The sequence below is a fragment of the Daucus carota genome, chromosome 9 (assembly GCF_001625215.2).
Source record: "Daucus carota subsp. sativus chromosome 9, DH1 v3.0, whole genome shotgun sequence".
NCBI classification, from domain to species: domain Eukaryota; kingdom Viridiplantae; phylum Streptophyta; class Magnoliopsida; order Apiales; family Apiaceae; genus Daucus; species Daucus carota.
The window spans coordinates 45,615,786-45,631,002 of NC_030389.2; the positions used below are offsets into that span (position 1 = coordinate 45,615,786).

General features: G+C 33.2%; 2 protein-coding genes across 4 annotated transcripts; both read left to right on the plus strand.

Annotated features, from left to right (window-relative positions):
* Positions 1-6,959: 6,959 nt before the first annotated feature.
* On the plus strand, positions 6,960-11,023 carry LOC108201841 (probable arabinosyltransferase ARAD1). The gene is made up of 4 exons (XM_017370158.2): positions 6,960-7,567; positions 9,723-10,019; positions 10,110-10,205; positions 10,331-11,023. Exons 1-4 carry the CDS (start codon positions 7,067-7,069, stop codon positions 10,754-10,756), a joined length of 1,320 nt encoding a protein of 439 aa, XP_017225647.1. The 5' UTR covers positions 6,960-7,066; the 3' UTR covers positions 10,757-11,023.
* Positions 11,024-11,687: 664 nt separating this feature from the next.
* On the plus strand, positions 11,688-15,091 carry LOC108200594 (uncharacterized). Of its 3 annotated transcripts, XM_017368804.2 has the most exons (10): positions 11,688-12,036; positions 12,164-12,306; positions 12,438-12,547; positions 13,187-13,255; positions 13,490-13,605; positions 13,717-13,771; positions 13,955-14,075; positions 14,258-14,305; positions 14,503-14,597; positions 14,854-15,091. In XM_017368804.2, the coding sequence occupies exons 2-10, from the start codon at positions 12,183-12,185 to the stop codon at positions 14,950-14,952; spliced, it is 837 nt and encodes a 278-aa protein (XP_017224293.1). In that variant the 5' UTR covers positions 11,688-12,036; positions 12,164-12,182; the 3' UTR covers positions 14,953-15,091. The 3 variants fall into 3 exon arrangements, with proteins under 3 accessions (XP_017224293.1, XP_017224292.1, XP_063940435.1); XM_017368803.2 differs by lacking the exon at positions 11,688-12,036 and having other exon boundaries at positions 12,044-12,306; XM_064084365.1 differs by lacking the exons at positions 11,688-12,036; positions 13,187-13,255 and having other exon boundaries at positions 12,044-12,306; positions 12,438-12,551; positions 13,494-13,605.
* Positions 15,092-15,217: the final 126 nt, after the last annotated feature.

The following is a 15,217-nucleotide window of genomic DNA, read 5'->3' on the forward strand; positions in this document are numbered from 1 at the left end:
CCTGTGATAGAGCATGGCGGGGCCTGCTCGGGGTTAGGTATGACTGATCAGCATCCTGACCTTGGTTTTTAATTAAAATGTGATAGTCCAATTCAATAATTCTCTTATGAAGGATTGAATTCCTCAGGTTTCCATTGCTGCAAAGTATTGTGATTCTTTTACACAATACCTGAATTTGTGAATTCAGGTTGAATCTTTTATATCTTGAACTCGTGAACTCCTATTATATCATGTCAGAACTATCATTATTTATTATTACTTGCTGAGCATTGTTGCTCACCCTTGCTTTTCCTTTCTAACCATTTCAGAAAGGCTTAAAGATGAGATGATTGATTGAGATTGTGAATAAGGCTAATGCTAGGCGAGGAGACAGAGTTGAGGATCCAGTGGTCGAGGAGTGTTCAGGAAAGTTGATGAGGTTGGTGCAAGCTGGAATAGTTGACAGTGATTCTTCTTATTGAGGATGATCTGATTTGGTAAGAGATGTTGTGTAATAATAGTGGTAGATTCTAATTTCAATACTGTAACCTGGAAGCGATCCTGTTGTTTTGGGGGTAAAGATGTTCTCTTTTAAATCTTTTAGTTAACGTCTTTCAAATCTTTTATTAAATGTTTTCAAGTTTTAAATTCTCTGATTTTATTATCTTTTGAAAGAAAAAAAAATATACCGGTTTTCAAAAGTGTTTAAAAATGGGTTTTATGTGGTGACGTCAGAATCCAGGCCCCCGGATTCCTGGACTGTCACAAACACCGCCGGTTGCAAGATCACCTTCACCAGTCATCAAGTGTTAAGCACCTCTTACCTTCTTCAATAACCCTAAATCAATTAGATATCCAAATCTAAAAGAGATTTTAGGCATTTTTACCGTCTGTGCATGAGTGGAAAATTGAAAGTGTTCCAGTTAATATTGCTTATGTGCATCTTTACAGGGGGTCTCGCACCATCAGAATGTGTATGCAGGGGTTTCGCATCCTCTGAATGCGCATGCTATGATGTACAGTATAATGAAGCAACGATTACTCATTATGTAAATATGCGTGTACGTCTACGCATTCACAAATCACAGAATGCGTATTCCTTTGATCATTTCGGGCAACTTTCCCGATTATTGGTATTTTGGGACTAAGAGAGGGAAAAATGGATATTAAGGACGTTCACCCTCAAAAAGATTTTCAATAAAAGTTGTAACCGTGCTTTTTTAATAATTTCATCTTAAAAATTGGATTTGTTCAGAATCTATCTATCTATCCATCTGTCCAAACTTTACGATTCTTTCAAACTTAACCACTTTCTAATTTAAGGTCGCGACCTATATCCGTATTTGTCAACTCACTCCCCACTCTCATTCAGTGCTTCCCATCTTATACTAACAACAAATTCCTCTGTTTTTCATCTCTCTACCAATCTGCAACTTCTCTACATTGTCAGTGTGTTTATTCTTAAGAAATGTTGTAATATATAAAAATTAATAAATTAATAAGTATAATTCAGATATAAATATTACTTTCAGTATATTTTGTTAGCATAAATCTCAATTTTTAACGGTGAATACCATATATCCCAAACAATTAATTTTTTGATGATGCAGTATCTGTAAATATACATAATATACATAATATGCTAAATAAAGATTAAAAATCTAATGTTAATATTTGTTTAGTTCATTTTCCGACCTCATTTTAATGAAAATTTTAAAAATTTATCCGCACGCGAAGCGCGGGCATAATTCCCTAGTCAAATATAAAGAATAGAGTTAAAGTTGTCACGATATTCAATGTATTACCTTAACAGAACGCATATATTATATTTTTTTGAAAAAAGAATTTAAGAGTATTATTAGAAATGCTCTTATTAATTACTTCATGAACCGCACTTTTAGTCATGTTTTTTTTTTCATAATCAATATACTTATATAAAGGAGAAGCGAGGGGCGTGTAGGTGGCGCCTCTCACATCGTTCCGTTCTATTTTTCTAATTTTCTGAAATTTTTAGATGAAAAATATCAAAAATTAGAACTATCTTTTTTAGTTTCGGGTATATTTGAAGCAACTTTCGGAATCTGATTTTGTTTCAAATTATTTATGGAATATAGTAGCTTGAAAGTTTTAATCTGATTTTGTTTCAGATTATTTAATTATGGAAAAGACAGATTATTTATGGAATATAGTAGCTTGAAAATTTTAATCTGATTTTGTTCAGATTATTTAATTATGGGAAAGAGTAGCAAACAAGTCTCTCTGCACCTATAAATACCCGTATAGATCGTAGGGTTTTGGATCATCTAAACACAAACTCCTTTCTCAATACCACAAACCTACCTCTTTTCCATTCTATTTTTCTAATTTTCTGGAATTTTTGGATGAAAAATATTAAAAATTAGAACTACCTTTTTTAGTTTCGGATATATTAGAAGCAAGTTTCAGAATCTGATTTTGTTTCAGATTATTTATGGAATATAGTAGCTTGAGAGTTTTAATCTGATTTTTTTCAAATTATTTAATTATGGGAAAGAGTAGCACACAAGTCTTTGTGCACCTATAAAGTCCCCTATAGGTTGTAAGGTTTTGGATCATCTAAACACAACCTCCTCTCTCTCAATACCACAACCCCGCATTTCTCTGGTGATAGTTCTCTTTCTCGATTTTTAACTCGGTGGTGTCGTTCTTCTGCAACGATAAGTGAAGGCTGTTTATACGGTATTAAAAAAATAATGGTTGTTGCAAGCAAAGGTAGTTATAGACCGCTATGTGGGAGTCGACAAATCCAAACACGGGAGAAGAATATGATCTTGACATGATATTGATGGATGATATCGATAAATTAACTATTAGTGATGTATGTTTGTTGGTTATTTTTTTATAATATTTGTTTTGTTTATCGCACATGTTTGTTGTTGTTAATTTTTATATGATTTACTTTGTATACAGAAAAATATTATTCATGCATTATAGACCGTTATAAAGGAAAATACTTATATGAAGGAGAAGCGAGTGGTGTGTAGATGGCGCCTCTCACATCGCTCTGTTCTATTTTTCTAATTTTCTGGAATTTTTGGATGAAAAATATCAAAAATTGCTCCAAGTGAAGGCTGTTTATATATATAGTATTAAAAAATAAAGGTTGTTACAAGTAAGGGTAGTTATACACCGCTATCTCACGGATTTAAGTTAGATGTTTTTGTGCACAATCAATCCAAAAAAAATTGGAGGAATGTGACAATGTAAGAACATGATTACTTTTTAAAAAAAAACACAAATAAAATTAAGATTCGTCATTCTTTAAATTGTTAATTACGTGCAGAAATTTATTTTCATTTTTTCACCATGAATTATAGTCCAGTTTTGCAATTTTATATATTAGTCTTGGTATTATATCAAGATTTTTATAATATAAACTTTATTTTATCCTATAAATATTAATTTTTAATCATTAATATACTTTTTATAGACATCCACGAAATTATTGCATTCTACAAATATTAATATTGAATCATTAATATAATTTTTATAAGTCGCCGGAGAAGCCAGGGGCGTGTAGGTGGCGCCTCTCACATCGCTCTGTTCTATTTTTCTAATTTTCTGGAATTTTTGGATGAAAAATTTCAAAAATTAGAACTACCTTTTTTACTTTCGGGTATATTGGAAGCAAGTTTCAGAATCTGATTTTATTTCGGATTATTTATGGAATATAGTAGCTTGAAAGTTTTACTCTGATTTTGTTTTAGATTATATAATTATGGGAATGACAGATTATTTATGGCATATAGTAGCTTGAAAATTTTAATCTAATTTTGTTCAGATTATTTAATTATGTGAAAGAGTAGCAAACAAGTCTCTCTACACCTATAAATACCCGTATAGATCGTAGGGTTTTGGATCATCTAAACACAACCTCCTCTCTCGCAATACCACAAACTCTACACCTATAAATACCCGTATAGATCGTAGGGTTTTGGATCATCTAAACACAACCTCCTCTCTCGCAATACCACAAGCCTACCTGATAGTTCTCTTGCTCGATTTTTAAAGGAGAAGTGAGAGGCGTGTAGCTGGCGCCTCTCACATCGCTCCGTTCTATTTTTCTAATTTTCTGAAATTTTTGGATGGAAAATATCAAAAATTAGAAATACCTATTTCTAACTCGGAGGTGTCGTTCTTCTGCAACGATAAGTGAAGGTTGTTTATACAGTAAAGGTTGTTGCAAGCAAATGTAGTTATAGACCGTTATATTGGAGTCGACAAATCCAAACACGGAAAAATAATATAGTTTTGACATGATATTGATGGTTGATGTCAATAAATTAACTATTAGTGATGTATGTTTGTTGGTTATTCTTTTATAATATTTGTTTTGTTCATCAGACATCTTTGTTGTTGTTAATTTTTATATTATTTACTTTGTATACATGAAAAAATTATTCATGCATTATCTGTTCAAGCAACTTTTAAGAGGGTAGTTATATTTAAGTTAGATGTTTTTTGCGCACAATCAATTCAAAAAAATTTGGAGGAAGGTGACAATGTAAGAACATGATTACTTTTCAAAAAAAAAACAAATAAAATTAAGATTCGTCATGCTTTAAATTGTTAATTATCTGTATAAATTTATTTTCATTTCTTCACCATGAATTATAGTCCAATTTTGAAATTTTATATATTAGTGTTGATATTACATCAAGATTTTTATAATATAAATTTATTTTTTTCTACAAATATTAACTTTGAAACATTAATATGCTTTTTATAGACAGTCATAAAATTATTTTATTCTACAAATATTAATATTAAATCATTAATATAATTTTTATAGGTCGCCGCAACGCGCGGTTTCTCAACTAGTTCTCTTAATAGATGGTTGGTGATCGTTCGTGCGGACTCAATCTTAGCATAATTCACATAATTATTCAGATAAATGTTTGTTCAACACATAATTATTGGATATAAATTTTGGCAGGTTTGTGAGGTCGATTCCATTTGAAGTGAATGATTGTTCTATGAATCTAAATTTGCGGTTAGACGCACTCATAAATATAATTTAAATTAAGATATCATAGCAATGCGAGTTTTACATATGAAGTTTTAGTGTTCCACGGTAAGATATATACCCTAGGTGTCTTTCCCATATTATTATGAAATCCATAATTATATTATAATTTTGAAATATCAGTCATAATTATTTTAATTTAATTATAAATAATATCACTCAAATTATATATAATTTGGGTTAATTATCAACTGGATCACTTATTTCGAGTTAATATATCATCCGCATCACTGCGAAATTTTTGATCTCATATAAACCACTCAATAGATTAACAGTTGCATTCCGTTAAATCAAATTAAAAAGCTAACGGTAGCAGCTGAGGTGAAAAAGTAACGGCTACTTCTGCTGCCGCTGACTTTGTATTTCACTTCACTTTATTCCACAGTAAATATTAGTGTGTATATCCGGGATTTTAGATTTGTACCGGAATTAAAAGCTTAATACTACTTTCTAGTGTTATTAATATAAAATCTTTTGTCACATTTTTTTATTTGATTTATTTACTTTCAAGTTTTATTAATAGAAAATCTTTGTTCCTTTTTTTTGTATTTGACTTATTTACTTTCTAGTTTTATTGGAATTGAAAGAATCAAGAGCGGCAAAATTTAAATAAAATTTAAAGACAAGCATAAATACTTAAGTTTCAAAAGAACAAGCGAAAGAGTAATGTTAAACATCATGATTCCCAGACCAAACATAAACATAAAACATAATTGTTTCAAAAGAAAATTGAAATCAGTGAACATCCACGGTTGCTGGTTCTACCGACTAGACATTATCTTCATTATCGTCATCGAGGTCGAGTGTAGTCTCGGCCTCTCGGGTGTATTTTTGAACTTGAATTGATGTTTCGTTTTAGTTTATTTGTTAAGTTTAAACTTATTTTATTTTTTCATTCACGTAAGCGCTATGTCACTTCAACTTAACGGAAAAAGTTAATTTTAACGTCTATTTTGATTTGATTTAACGGCATGCAACAATTAGTCTGAAGAGTGGTTTATGTGAGACTAAAAATTTCGCAGTGATGCGAATGATACATTGGACTAGAATAAATGATCCAATTGATAATTAACCCTATATAATTTTGGAGTATGAGGTCTTTAAAACCCAACATAAACTTCTGACTTCATATTATATTTTTCCTTTTTACACCTTATTATATTCTAATACCATAATTAGTAATTGAACGGATTAGAAAAAATGCCAACTACTAAAATATTTATATTATTTTTTAGTGTTATCGATAGGAAACGGGCAGTAAGCACCAATCAACAGTTTGCACAAATTGAAGCCTGTACACTGCACTTAAAAACAATGACAAAAGGGAAAGGAACGTACGATATACAATGTAACTGTTTAGTTAAATTTATTTTTAAAAAGAAGATTTATTTTTGGAAAAAATATACATAATTTTATGTTTTTCTGAAGTAAGTCTTAAATAACAAATACTAAATACTTTCTTAATAATTTTATTTTAAAATTTTATTAAAAAATATATTTTTTAAAAATAAGCCCTTAGATTTTCAAAAACAATAGAATTGAAAAAAATTATCTCTAATATAATTTATTAACATCACATTGTCAAGCGTTTCTAATTTTGGAATGAGACGTTAAATCGTGTGACGTTTCATTCTTTTAATAATAATAAAATGATACATGAAGTACGTTTAGCGTTTGATTTTACCCAACAAATATTACATTATGAAACATCTTGTCGTTTTATCCTAATAAGATGTTATTCGAAATAAAGTTTTGTTCTTTTAACTCCAACAAATATTACATGAATTAATGTTTTGATTAATATATATACGACTATATAACGTCAATAAATAATATTAAGAATAAGAAATATATTAATGTTTAAAATTGTGATATCACTATCAGAGCCGATACCGAACCCTTCAGCAAATTTTTTAAAAATAAAAAATAAAAAAAAGCGCAAGAACATAGGATATGATTTAGAATCATCAAGTCACCAGATCCGATCTCGTACAGCTCCTCTCCTTCTCCGGGTTGGCCTCGATGAGAAGAACATGGACGACAGTGATAACAATGGTGTTCCTCACTATCATCGTATTAACCTTTTCCATTCTCAAAGGCCGCCTTGATGTTCGATCCACTTTCTTCTCTATTTCACTCGTCTCCTCAAATGCAACCTCCCCTGTATCATCATCATCATCACCATCATCATCATCACTGAAGGTATATATGTATGATTTGCCTAAAAGGTTCAATGTGGGCATGCTTATTAAAAGTCCTTATCAAGATATGCCACCTGTCACTCTTGAAACTCTTCCTCCTTGGCCCAGGAATGGGCTCAAGCAACAACATAGTGTTGAGTATTGGATGATGGCTTCACTCCTCAACAATTCAGTTGATGATGATGCCAGTAGAGAGGCTGTTAGAGTTTCTGATCCTGATTTGGCTGATGTCTTCTTCTTGCCCTTCTTTTCTTCTTTGAGCTTTAATACTCATGGACATAATATGACTGACCCTGATACCCAATTCGACGAGCAATTGCAGGCAGGTGCCCCCCACTACTCAATCTCTATTATTTTCGCATATGCCTTTTTGTATCATGTATCCTCATTTATGCTCTTTTCAGCTCAATTTCCTTTTGGGTTAAATCTCAAAGTGCTCACTGAAGTGAAGGGTTGATATCAAATTAGTCATCAAACTTAACGGGGTATCACTTGAATCACTAAAATCAAAATAAATATCAAATATGTGCTCGAGAACTAAAAATTATATCTACGGAGTTCTATACATTTTTCTTGAATTCTACTACAACCAAATGAAATGTTACGAATTCTAGTATTTTGGATAATACAATGAGATTTTTTTAAATTTATCTACTATTTAATTTTAATTTTGTAGTTATATTTTAATTTAAATGAAAACAATTAGTAGATCACATTTTAAAAATATCACTATATTATGTAAAATACTAGAATTCATAATTTTTCATTCGGTTGTGGTAGCATTCAAGAAAGATGTATAGAACTCCATAGATATAATTTTTAGTTCTCGAGCACATATATGAGGTATCCGTTTGATATTTACATTGACTTTAGTGATTCAAGTGATACCCCATTAAGTTTGGTGACTAATTTGATACCAGCCCTTCACTTCTGTGAGCATTTTGAGATCTAACCCATTTCCTTTTTAACCAATCTAGTTTACTTTAGCTGAATTATTAATCGGAACTTCACCCTACATTTGTTCTATTCGGTGTAAATTAATTTAGTCAATGTTATCACTCGAGAATTGCTTACAATATAAATTATAGCTTAAATCCCATGTATCCTTTGACTATGCTCTAGTTAGCACGTGGCAGTTGGATGTGTTTTTCACAACTCATTTGCTAGTAAAAAAATGTTCTTTCTTTGGTGAAAGTGAATTAACATTTTCCTAGGTTTGCTGCTTTTAGTTTCGGTTTTAACTGTATTATAAGATATTTGTTGTCATCTCTCATCAACAATGGGTTGTATGGGAACGAGAGGAGGGCATATAAATGATTGGGGAATTGTCTTTGGATTTTGTGAGACTTAGAGCAGACTGTTTTCTTATAGTAAAGATGTAATGAGGAACCGGAAAGAATATTAAAGGAGTCTTTCTTCTTTTCTTTTTTATCAGTGAATAGTTTGATCATATTTAGCGTTTGGAAACTAGAAAGTTTTTTATTTAATTATATATGTGGGGCTGCTAATTTATTACTCCTTCCGTCCCAAATACATGTCCATTTTGACTTTTGACTTTGCAAATTGACCATAGTTTGACTGAGATTTATATCTATTACATAATTAAAAAAATTATATTATTGAAAAGTTTATCTAGTCTATTTTTAAAATGTAACTTTCCTTTGTTTAAAATAATAAATGAATATTTAATAATATTTAGTAAAAGATTGGTCAATTTGATTTCTAGAAAATTAAAATGGACATGTAATTAGGGACAAAGAAAATAGTTAAGTAGTTTATTTATAATAAAGTCCAATTGCTAACGGGCAGTATTCCATTGGGTATCTTATCTTCATATATTGATGTAATCCCCTTTGATATACAAACATTGTTTTCTCTGAATTGGAATTGATTATTGTCAATTTAGGGATTTAAACTTGGGGTAGTGATCTGAAGTGTGATTCAATCACCCAAAGGGTTTCTCTATCTTAGCTTTTGCTATCTTGTCCTGCATCATGGAAGTTGTAAAAATGGTTTCGTTTTGAAGCTTAAGGGTAAATAATGGCTCATTTAAGCAGCTTTGAGTTTAGAAACCAGAGCTTTGTTAGCTTGGCTAACAGATTAGATTTCTGTTATGTCCTCGTTCATTTATAATCGCTCTTGGGGTTTGAATGAGGCCTAATGGAGCTCATTCTTGCAAAAGAAAAACAGTATCACCAAAATTTAAGTTTTAACATTAAAAATGTATAATTTGGCGAAGCTTGTGAAATTCACCCTGAAAATAATAACTCTTGCTTATCACTTTTTATGTAATGTGAAGTGCAAGGAATTTCTATTTTTTTCACCTCTCTCTACTAGGGGAAACATAGAAAGAATAAAGTAGCCAGAGAGAGGAAAGGAATAACCGAAATGTTGCGATGATAATATGCATAATACTTGTTTATGTTGGACAAAACCTTTGAGAATTAGATTTACTTGGTCCTGAATCCTGATTTCAGGTTGACGTGCTTAAATTTTTAAGGGAATCTGACCACTGGAAGAGGTCTTCAGGACGTGATCATGTGATTCCAATGCATCATCCAAATGCTTTTAGATTTCATCGGGAGGAGGTGAATGCTTCTATTCTCATCGTTGCAGATTTTGGCCGATACTCGAAGGTCCTGTCAAATCTTAGCAAAGATGTTGTGGCCCCATACATGCATGTGGTGGATTCATTCATGGATGACAATTCTCCAGATCCGTATGAGTCACGCAAAACCCTTTTGTTCTTTCGAGGAAGAACGGAGAGGAAAGATGTATGTTTCTGTGAGAGCTGAATAACATCCCCTGCCATTTTTTGTCTTTTCAAGTTTGAAATCATAATGTGAATTTGTTATACGTCTCAGGGGGGAAAAGTTCGATCAAAATTGGTTCCTATATTAAAGGGTATTGAGGATGTCGTCTATGAAAGTAGCTACATAACAGAAGAAGGAATAAACATGGTAAGATCTCCATGTGCAATTTTACATGGATGTTGTATGTTGACAAGAGTGTATTTCAACAGATATTTGTCATTCTACATGTAGTTGGGGTTTTATCAGTAACTCACTCTCTCTTTTTATACCAGTCGATACATGGGATGAGGTCGTCGAAGTTTTGTCTACACCCTGCAGGAGATACCCCTTCTTCATGCCGTCTTTTTGATGCAATTGTGAGCCATTGTGTTCCTGTAATTGTGAGTGACCACATTGAGTTACCGTACGAGGATGAATTGGATTATACTGAGTTTTCAGTTGTGTTCTCTGTCGAAGAGGCATTGACACCAGATTACATGGTTAATCAGCTCCGCCAAATTCCGAAAGAGAAATGGCTTGAAATGTGGAGACTTCTAAAACGAATCGCTCATCACTACGAATTCCAGTATCCTCCAAAGAAAGAAGATGCTGTCAACATGTTGTGGAGACAGATAAGGCACAAGGTTCCGGCTGCTAAACTAGCTGTACATAGAAGCAGGAGGTTAAAAGTGCCTGACTGGTGGAGCCGGAGAAGATAACATTGTACATTCACAGTCATTTATAGCTTCAACCCTTTTGAAGGGGTTAGATTGTCATACACTGTCATCAGAGTTTGTTGTCGGTAATCCATACTTGTTTAGGAATACACAAAGCTGATCATGAATGTCTTGGAGCAAATGTAGCAGCCTATTGATTAAATATTTATTGTTCACAGAAATTGATAATTATTCCGAGTCTCTGTTGTAAACCCATTTCCACAGCTAATATACATATACACTCCTAGGCCAGGATTATTATTATTATTATTATCTTTGTTATTAATTGGAATAAAGAAATAGAAGCCAGTCAGGTGTGGAATCTGTGGGAAAAGGAAATGGAAGCGGTTGAACAGTAGTTGGCCTTATTATCGTCATATTAAGCAGCAAGGTGTAAAAGCAAGCATCAACAACCGATCCTGCTGCTGCTGCTGGTATTCTCTCAATTAAATACGTCACATCCATTTGGCACTTCCTCTAAGTTATACTACTCCCTTGGATAATAACAACCACTCTATACATTAATATCTACTACTACTGTTACTATACTATGTTAGTAACAATATCCATTTTCTTGGCCTTTTTCCCTTCCCAGTTCGCACCCTGTCAATTTTTTATTTATTTTTTTTCAAATTAAACATGCTCACATCTTATTTTTGATCATGGACATCCCTTAAAAGAAGCGAGTGAGATATTGTTAACATTTAATTCAGTTTTTATATTTTGGAAAAGGTGTCACCGTTAAGATGTTATATATCTGGTGCTAGTTTGCGATAGTTGGAAATTATTAAATGGGTTTGTCTAGTGTGTGCCCATGGGCACATGCTAAATGCGGAATTTGATATGTTTGGGAGATTTTAATTGGTGTGGTTGTTGTATTTGCAGGGGTCCATCATTATTAAAATATGAGAGTCAATCAAAATCTCCTAAACTTGTAAAATTCCGCGCTTAGCATGTGCCCATGGGCATGGGCACACACTAGAAAAACCGTTATTAAATATTTGCTTTGAATATAATTAGCAAAGAAATGAAAGTATGTGCATGAATATTATTGGAATTGTCTGCCATTAATAATCATGAAAAAGATTGGTGTTAAATATTTAAAAAATGTGGAGGATGAGTTAGATGAGAATATTGGTGAAAAACAATGGACTGCTGATATGTATTATGATAAATATATAATTTGATGATGTAAAAAAATGGGGTGGGACGACCAACTTGCCCACCTCTAGCTTCCTTGTTGGGCTTTTTAACGATGGAGACAAGATTGCAGCAGTGAGTGAGTACGTATCTCTACTTGTATTCTCAGGTTTATATAATAATAATACTAGTAAAGGAACTGAGCAGGAAATTTATGGTTTGCATTTTAAGTTAAGAGCATCTCTGTCTGCATGTTATTTTTCATTTCAGCTGTACGCAGAAGCAGGAAATGACTAGTCGCAGTAGAAATCACAGCAGGCTGAGTGGAGGGAGCCTCGTTTCCATCCCGACGTTCTCTTCTTCTTCAATCACTCAAAAACGAGCTTATGCTCCCCCATCCGTCGTTTCTACTGGTATTTTTTTCAACTTCTCTCAATTTTCTGCGGAGGGAATGTTTAATGTTCTCAGTGGTGGTGTCGTCCAAGAACCGCATGGTTGACTATATACTAGTCTAATTAAATTATTTTTATCTGGTTAACTGCAGATGATGCAACTTGTGGCACACCAATGTGGATGGAGAAGGGTTTCGCTTGTGTTTGTTTCAAGCCCAAGGGAAGTTATCGACGAATGTGCATCAATTTGACACCTTCTCAGGCAAGTGTCGACTGTATACTAAAATATAAGGTTGAAATGCAGATATATGGGGTTTCGGTTCCTCTTGTTTTCTTACAGAATTGGTCATATCATGCTTAAGAATTCCTTTTTCATTGACTGCTCTTTGGTATATCAAAAAATTTAAACCAATACAATATATTTTGGTTTTACTGAGGTTAGTGACCTTTGGTGCCCTTGCAATAGATTGAGAAATAGTTTTTCTGGCATGGTTGAGCAAGCTCCCAATTCTGTACGCTTAGCTTCTTAGGAGTAGAACTAAGCAAATATACCATTTGTAGTCTTAACGAACAAGTCGATAGCCCTAAATGGTGGCAAGCTTCGGACCCTTCTATCTATTAAAATCCCTTTTCACTGTCGAAAAACTAAAACAACCATTTCTCTTTCTTTTTTCTTTGCATTTCATATACCTACTGTCAGTTGGCAGTTGCCACTATTTTATCTGTGGCCTGTGGGAATCAGCATCAATTAGTTCACGTGTAGATTATAGACTGTCCAATATGTGGGTTTTCGCTTGAATGATACTCTTGTTAGGCAATATGCATGATAATAGACAGAAGACGTGATGATCTTGGTAACTTTAACAGTTATGTCTCAATGATGCCTGCTCTGAATCTTCAGGAGGCGAGACTGAAAAGGTTGAAACATAGGATGAAAGTGAATTATGAGCCCTCTAGGTCCGAACATCGGGTGAGTTTCATGTTTACAGATACTGTCATATTTCATATTCAACATGCCTGTCTTTGTTTTCTACTTAGACATATTTACTCAACGCAATACATTATATCTCAAGGACTGGGCATATAACAGAGTCAACATAAGATGAGATTTTTGGAAATAACTTTACTTCTCTGTCAACTTAAAAGTCGTCGGCTTGCATGTTTTATGTGAACTACTACTGATGTCAAATCTTTACGGGGATAGGAAGCTCTTAGAGCTCTATGGTATGCCGCGTTCCCAAGAAAGGAATTACATGATTTGGTATCTGAACAATGGAAAGAGATGGGATGGCAAGGAAGAGACCCATCAACTGATTTCAGGTTATTCTTTTGCCACATGACTTTCTTTTCTTTTTCTTTTTTTTTTGGAATCTTTCATTTTCATGATTGAATACCTTGTTTTCTGATACCTATAATATCACTGATAACTAGAGGGGCTGGATTCATATCTTTGGAGAACCTGTTGTTTTTTGCCAAGACATTTTCTGTAAGAATCCTATCTTTCAGTACAGGATTGTTAATTAGCATATGTCATTCTTTTAAATCTAAACTGGAGCCTCATGCATGTCTTCTAGGCAGAAAATCTCATAAAAATCACATACTACGTGGAAGATAAAAGTAGCAGAATTTTGGCTACTTCATCTCAAACACTTGCCATTTCTGATTGCAGACATCTTTTCACAATCTACTGAAGAAGCAAGGTGGCAAAAGAGCTACTTGGGAGTATCCTTTTGCTGTTGCTGGTGTAAATATTACATTCATGATCATGCAAATGCTTGAGCTGCATAGTAGTAAGCTGAACAATTTTTCTCCAGTCTTGGTATATTTTTACTATTCTTTTGGCATATGCACAAGAAAGTGGACCAGTCATGGTTATAATCTCAAAAGAGCTAAATGGTTCATCTTTGCCTTTGCTGATTCATGACGTGCATAATTGATATGAAGTTGCTAATGCAAGGTTGTTAAATTTCAGCAAAGCCTGCATCTTTGGCTAGGTCAGTTTTCATACAGATGTTGTCAGGTATATTGCAACTTCAACATAGTGATTACGTTTGAGTGGGTGAACCTGCTTAACAATGTAAAGCAAATATCTCGTGCCTAAGTCCTAAAGACTGTTAGCTATTGAAGACATGTACCCTTTCGGCTTGCAAAAATTATGCACATGTTGAAATAAACAATCATATTCTGAAAATAATGAAAACCTTGATGCTATTTCAGAGAATGAGTGGGCCTTTGACTTGCTCTACTGTGTGGCTTTTGTGGTCATGGACAAACAGTGGCTGCAGAGAAATGCAACCTATATGGAGTTCAATGTAAGCTAGCTTGTTAGTATCATTCTTGTTTCAACATAAATGCATTCTCTTCTAAAACTTTGTTTTACAAAATGTACCAGCTACCAACCTTATGCTCCTTTTGTAAACTAATTACTTAGTATGCATGCCTGTGAGTTTATGAGATTTGGAGATTAAGAGCTGTTATCTTAGCGATGCTGGTGCTTCTCATGTTCTATAAATATTTGATTTTGAAACCTATATTTATCAGTTGCTAATTGCAACACATGTGTTGCAGGATGTACTAAAGTATACCCGCTCTCAGCTGGAAAAAGAACTGATCATGGAAGACGTGTTGCGAATTGAGGACATGCCTTCATATAGCTTTCTCTGTTAACATCTAAGGATTGGAGTTCTGTGTTGATTTACTGAAACATGGCTACTTTCTAGAGTAAAATACAGACAGGCTTCATCTTAGCCTCTCTTGTTTGACACTGATCATCTTCTATGTGAATGATATATGATTTCACGATGAACTGTGAGTTTGACAATTTTAGGTTTGCTGAGAAATCTTTTGAAGGAAAAAAGAAAAGAAAAGATGTCCACTGAGACATATTATACTTCTCGAATTTGATTAAACTCGCTCGAATGTCCTGCCAAGT

Coding starts and splice junctions, on each gene's coding strand:
- LOC108200594 (XM_017368804.2), top strand. CDS start 12,183: ATGACTAGTCGCAGTAGAAATCACAGCAGGCTGAGTGGAGGGAGCCTC. Junction 13,772..13,954: donor TTTTTGCCAAGACATTTTCT/GTAAGAATCCTA, acceptor TTCTGATTGCAG/ACATCTTTTCACAATCTACT. Junction 14,076..14,257: donor AATGCTTGAGCTGCATAGTA/GTAAGCTGAACA, acceptor GTTAAATTTCAG/CAAAGCCTGCATCTTTGGCT.
- LOC108201841 (XM_017370158.2), top strand. CDS start 7,067: ATGAGAAGAACATGGACGACAGTGATAACAATGGTGTTCCTCACTATC. Junction 7,568..9,722: donor AATTCGACGAGCAATTGCAG/GCAGGTGCCCCC, acceptor TCCTGATTTCAG/GTTGACGTGCTTAAATTTTT. Junction 10,020..10,109: donor GAAGAACGGAGAGGAAAGAT/GTATGTTTCTGT, acceptor TATACGTCTCAG/GGGGGAAAAGTTCGATCAAA.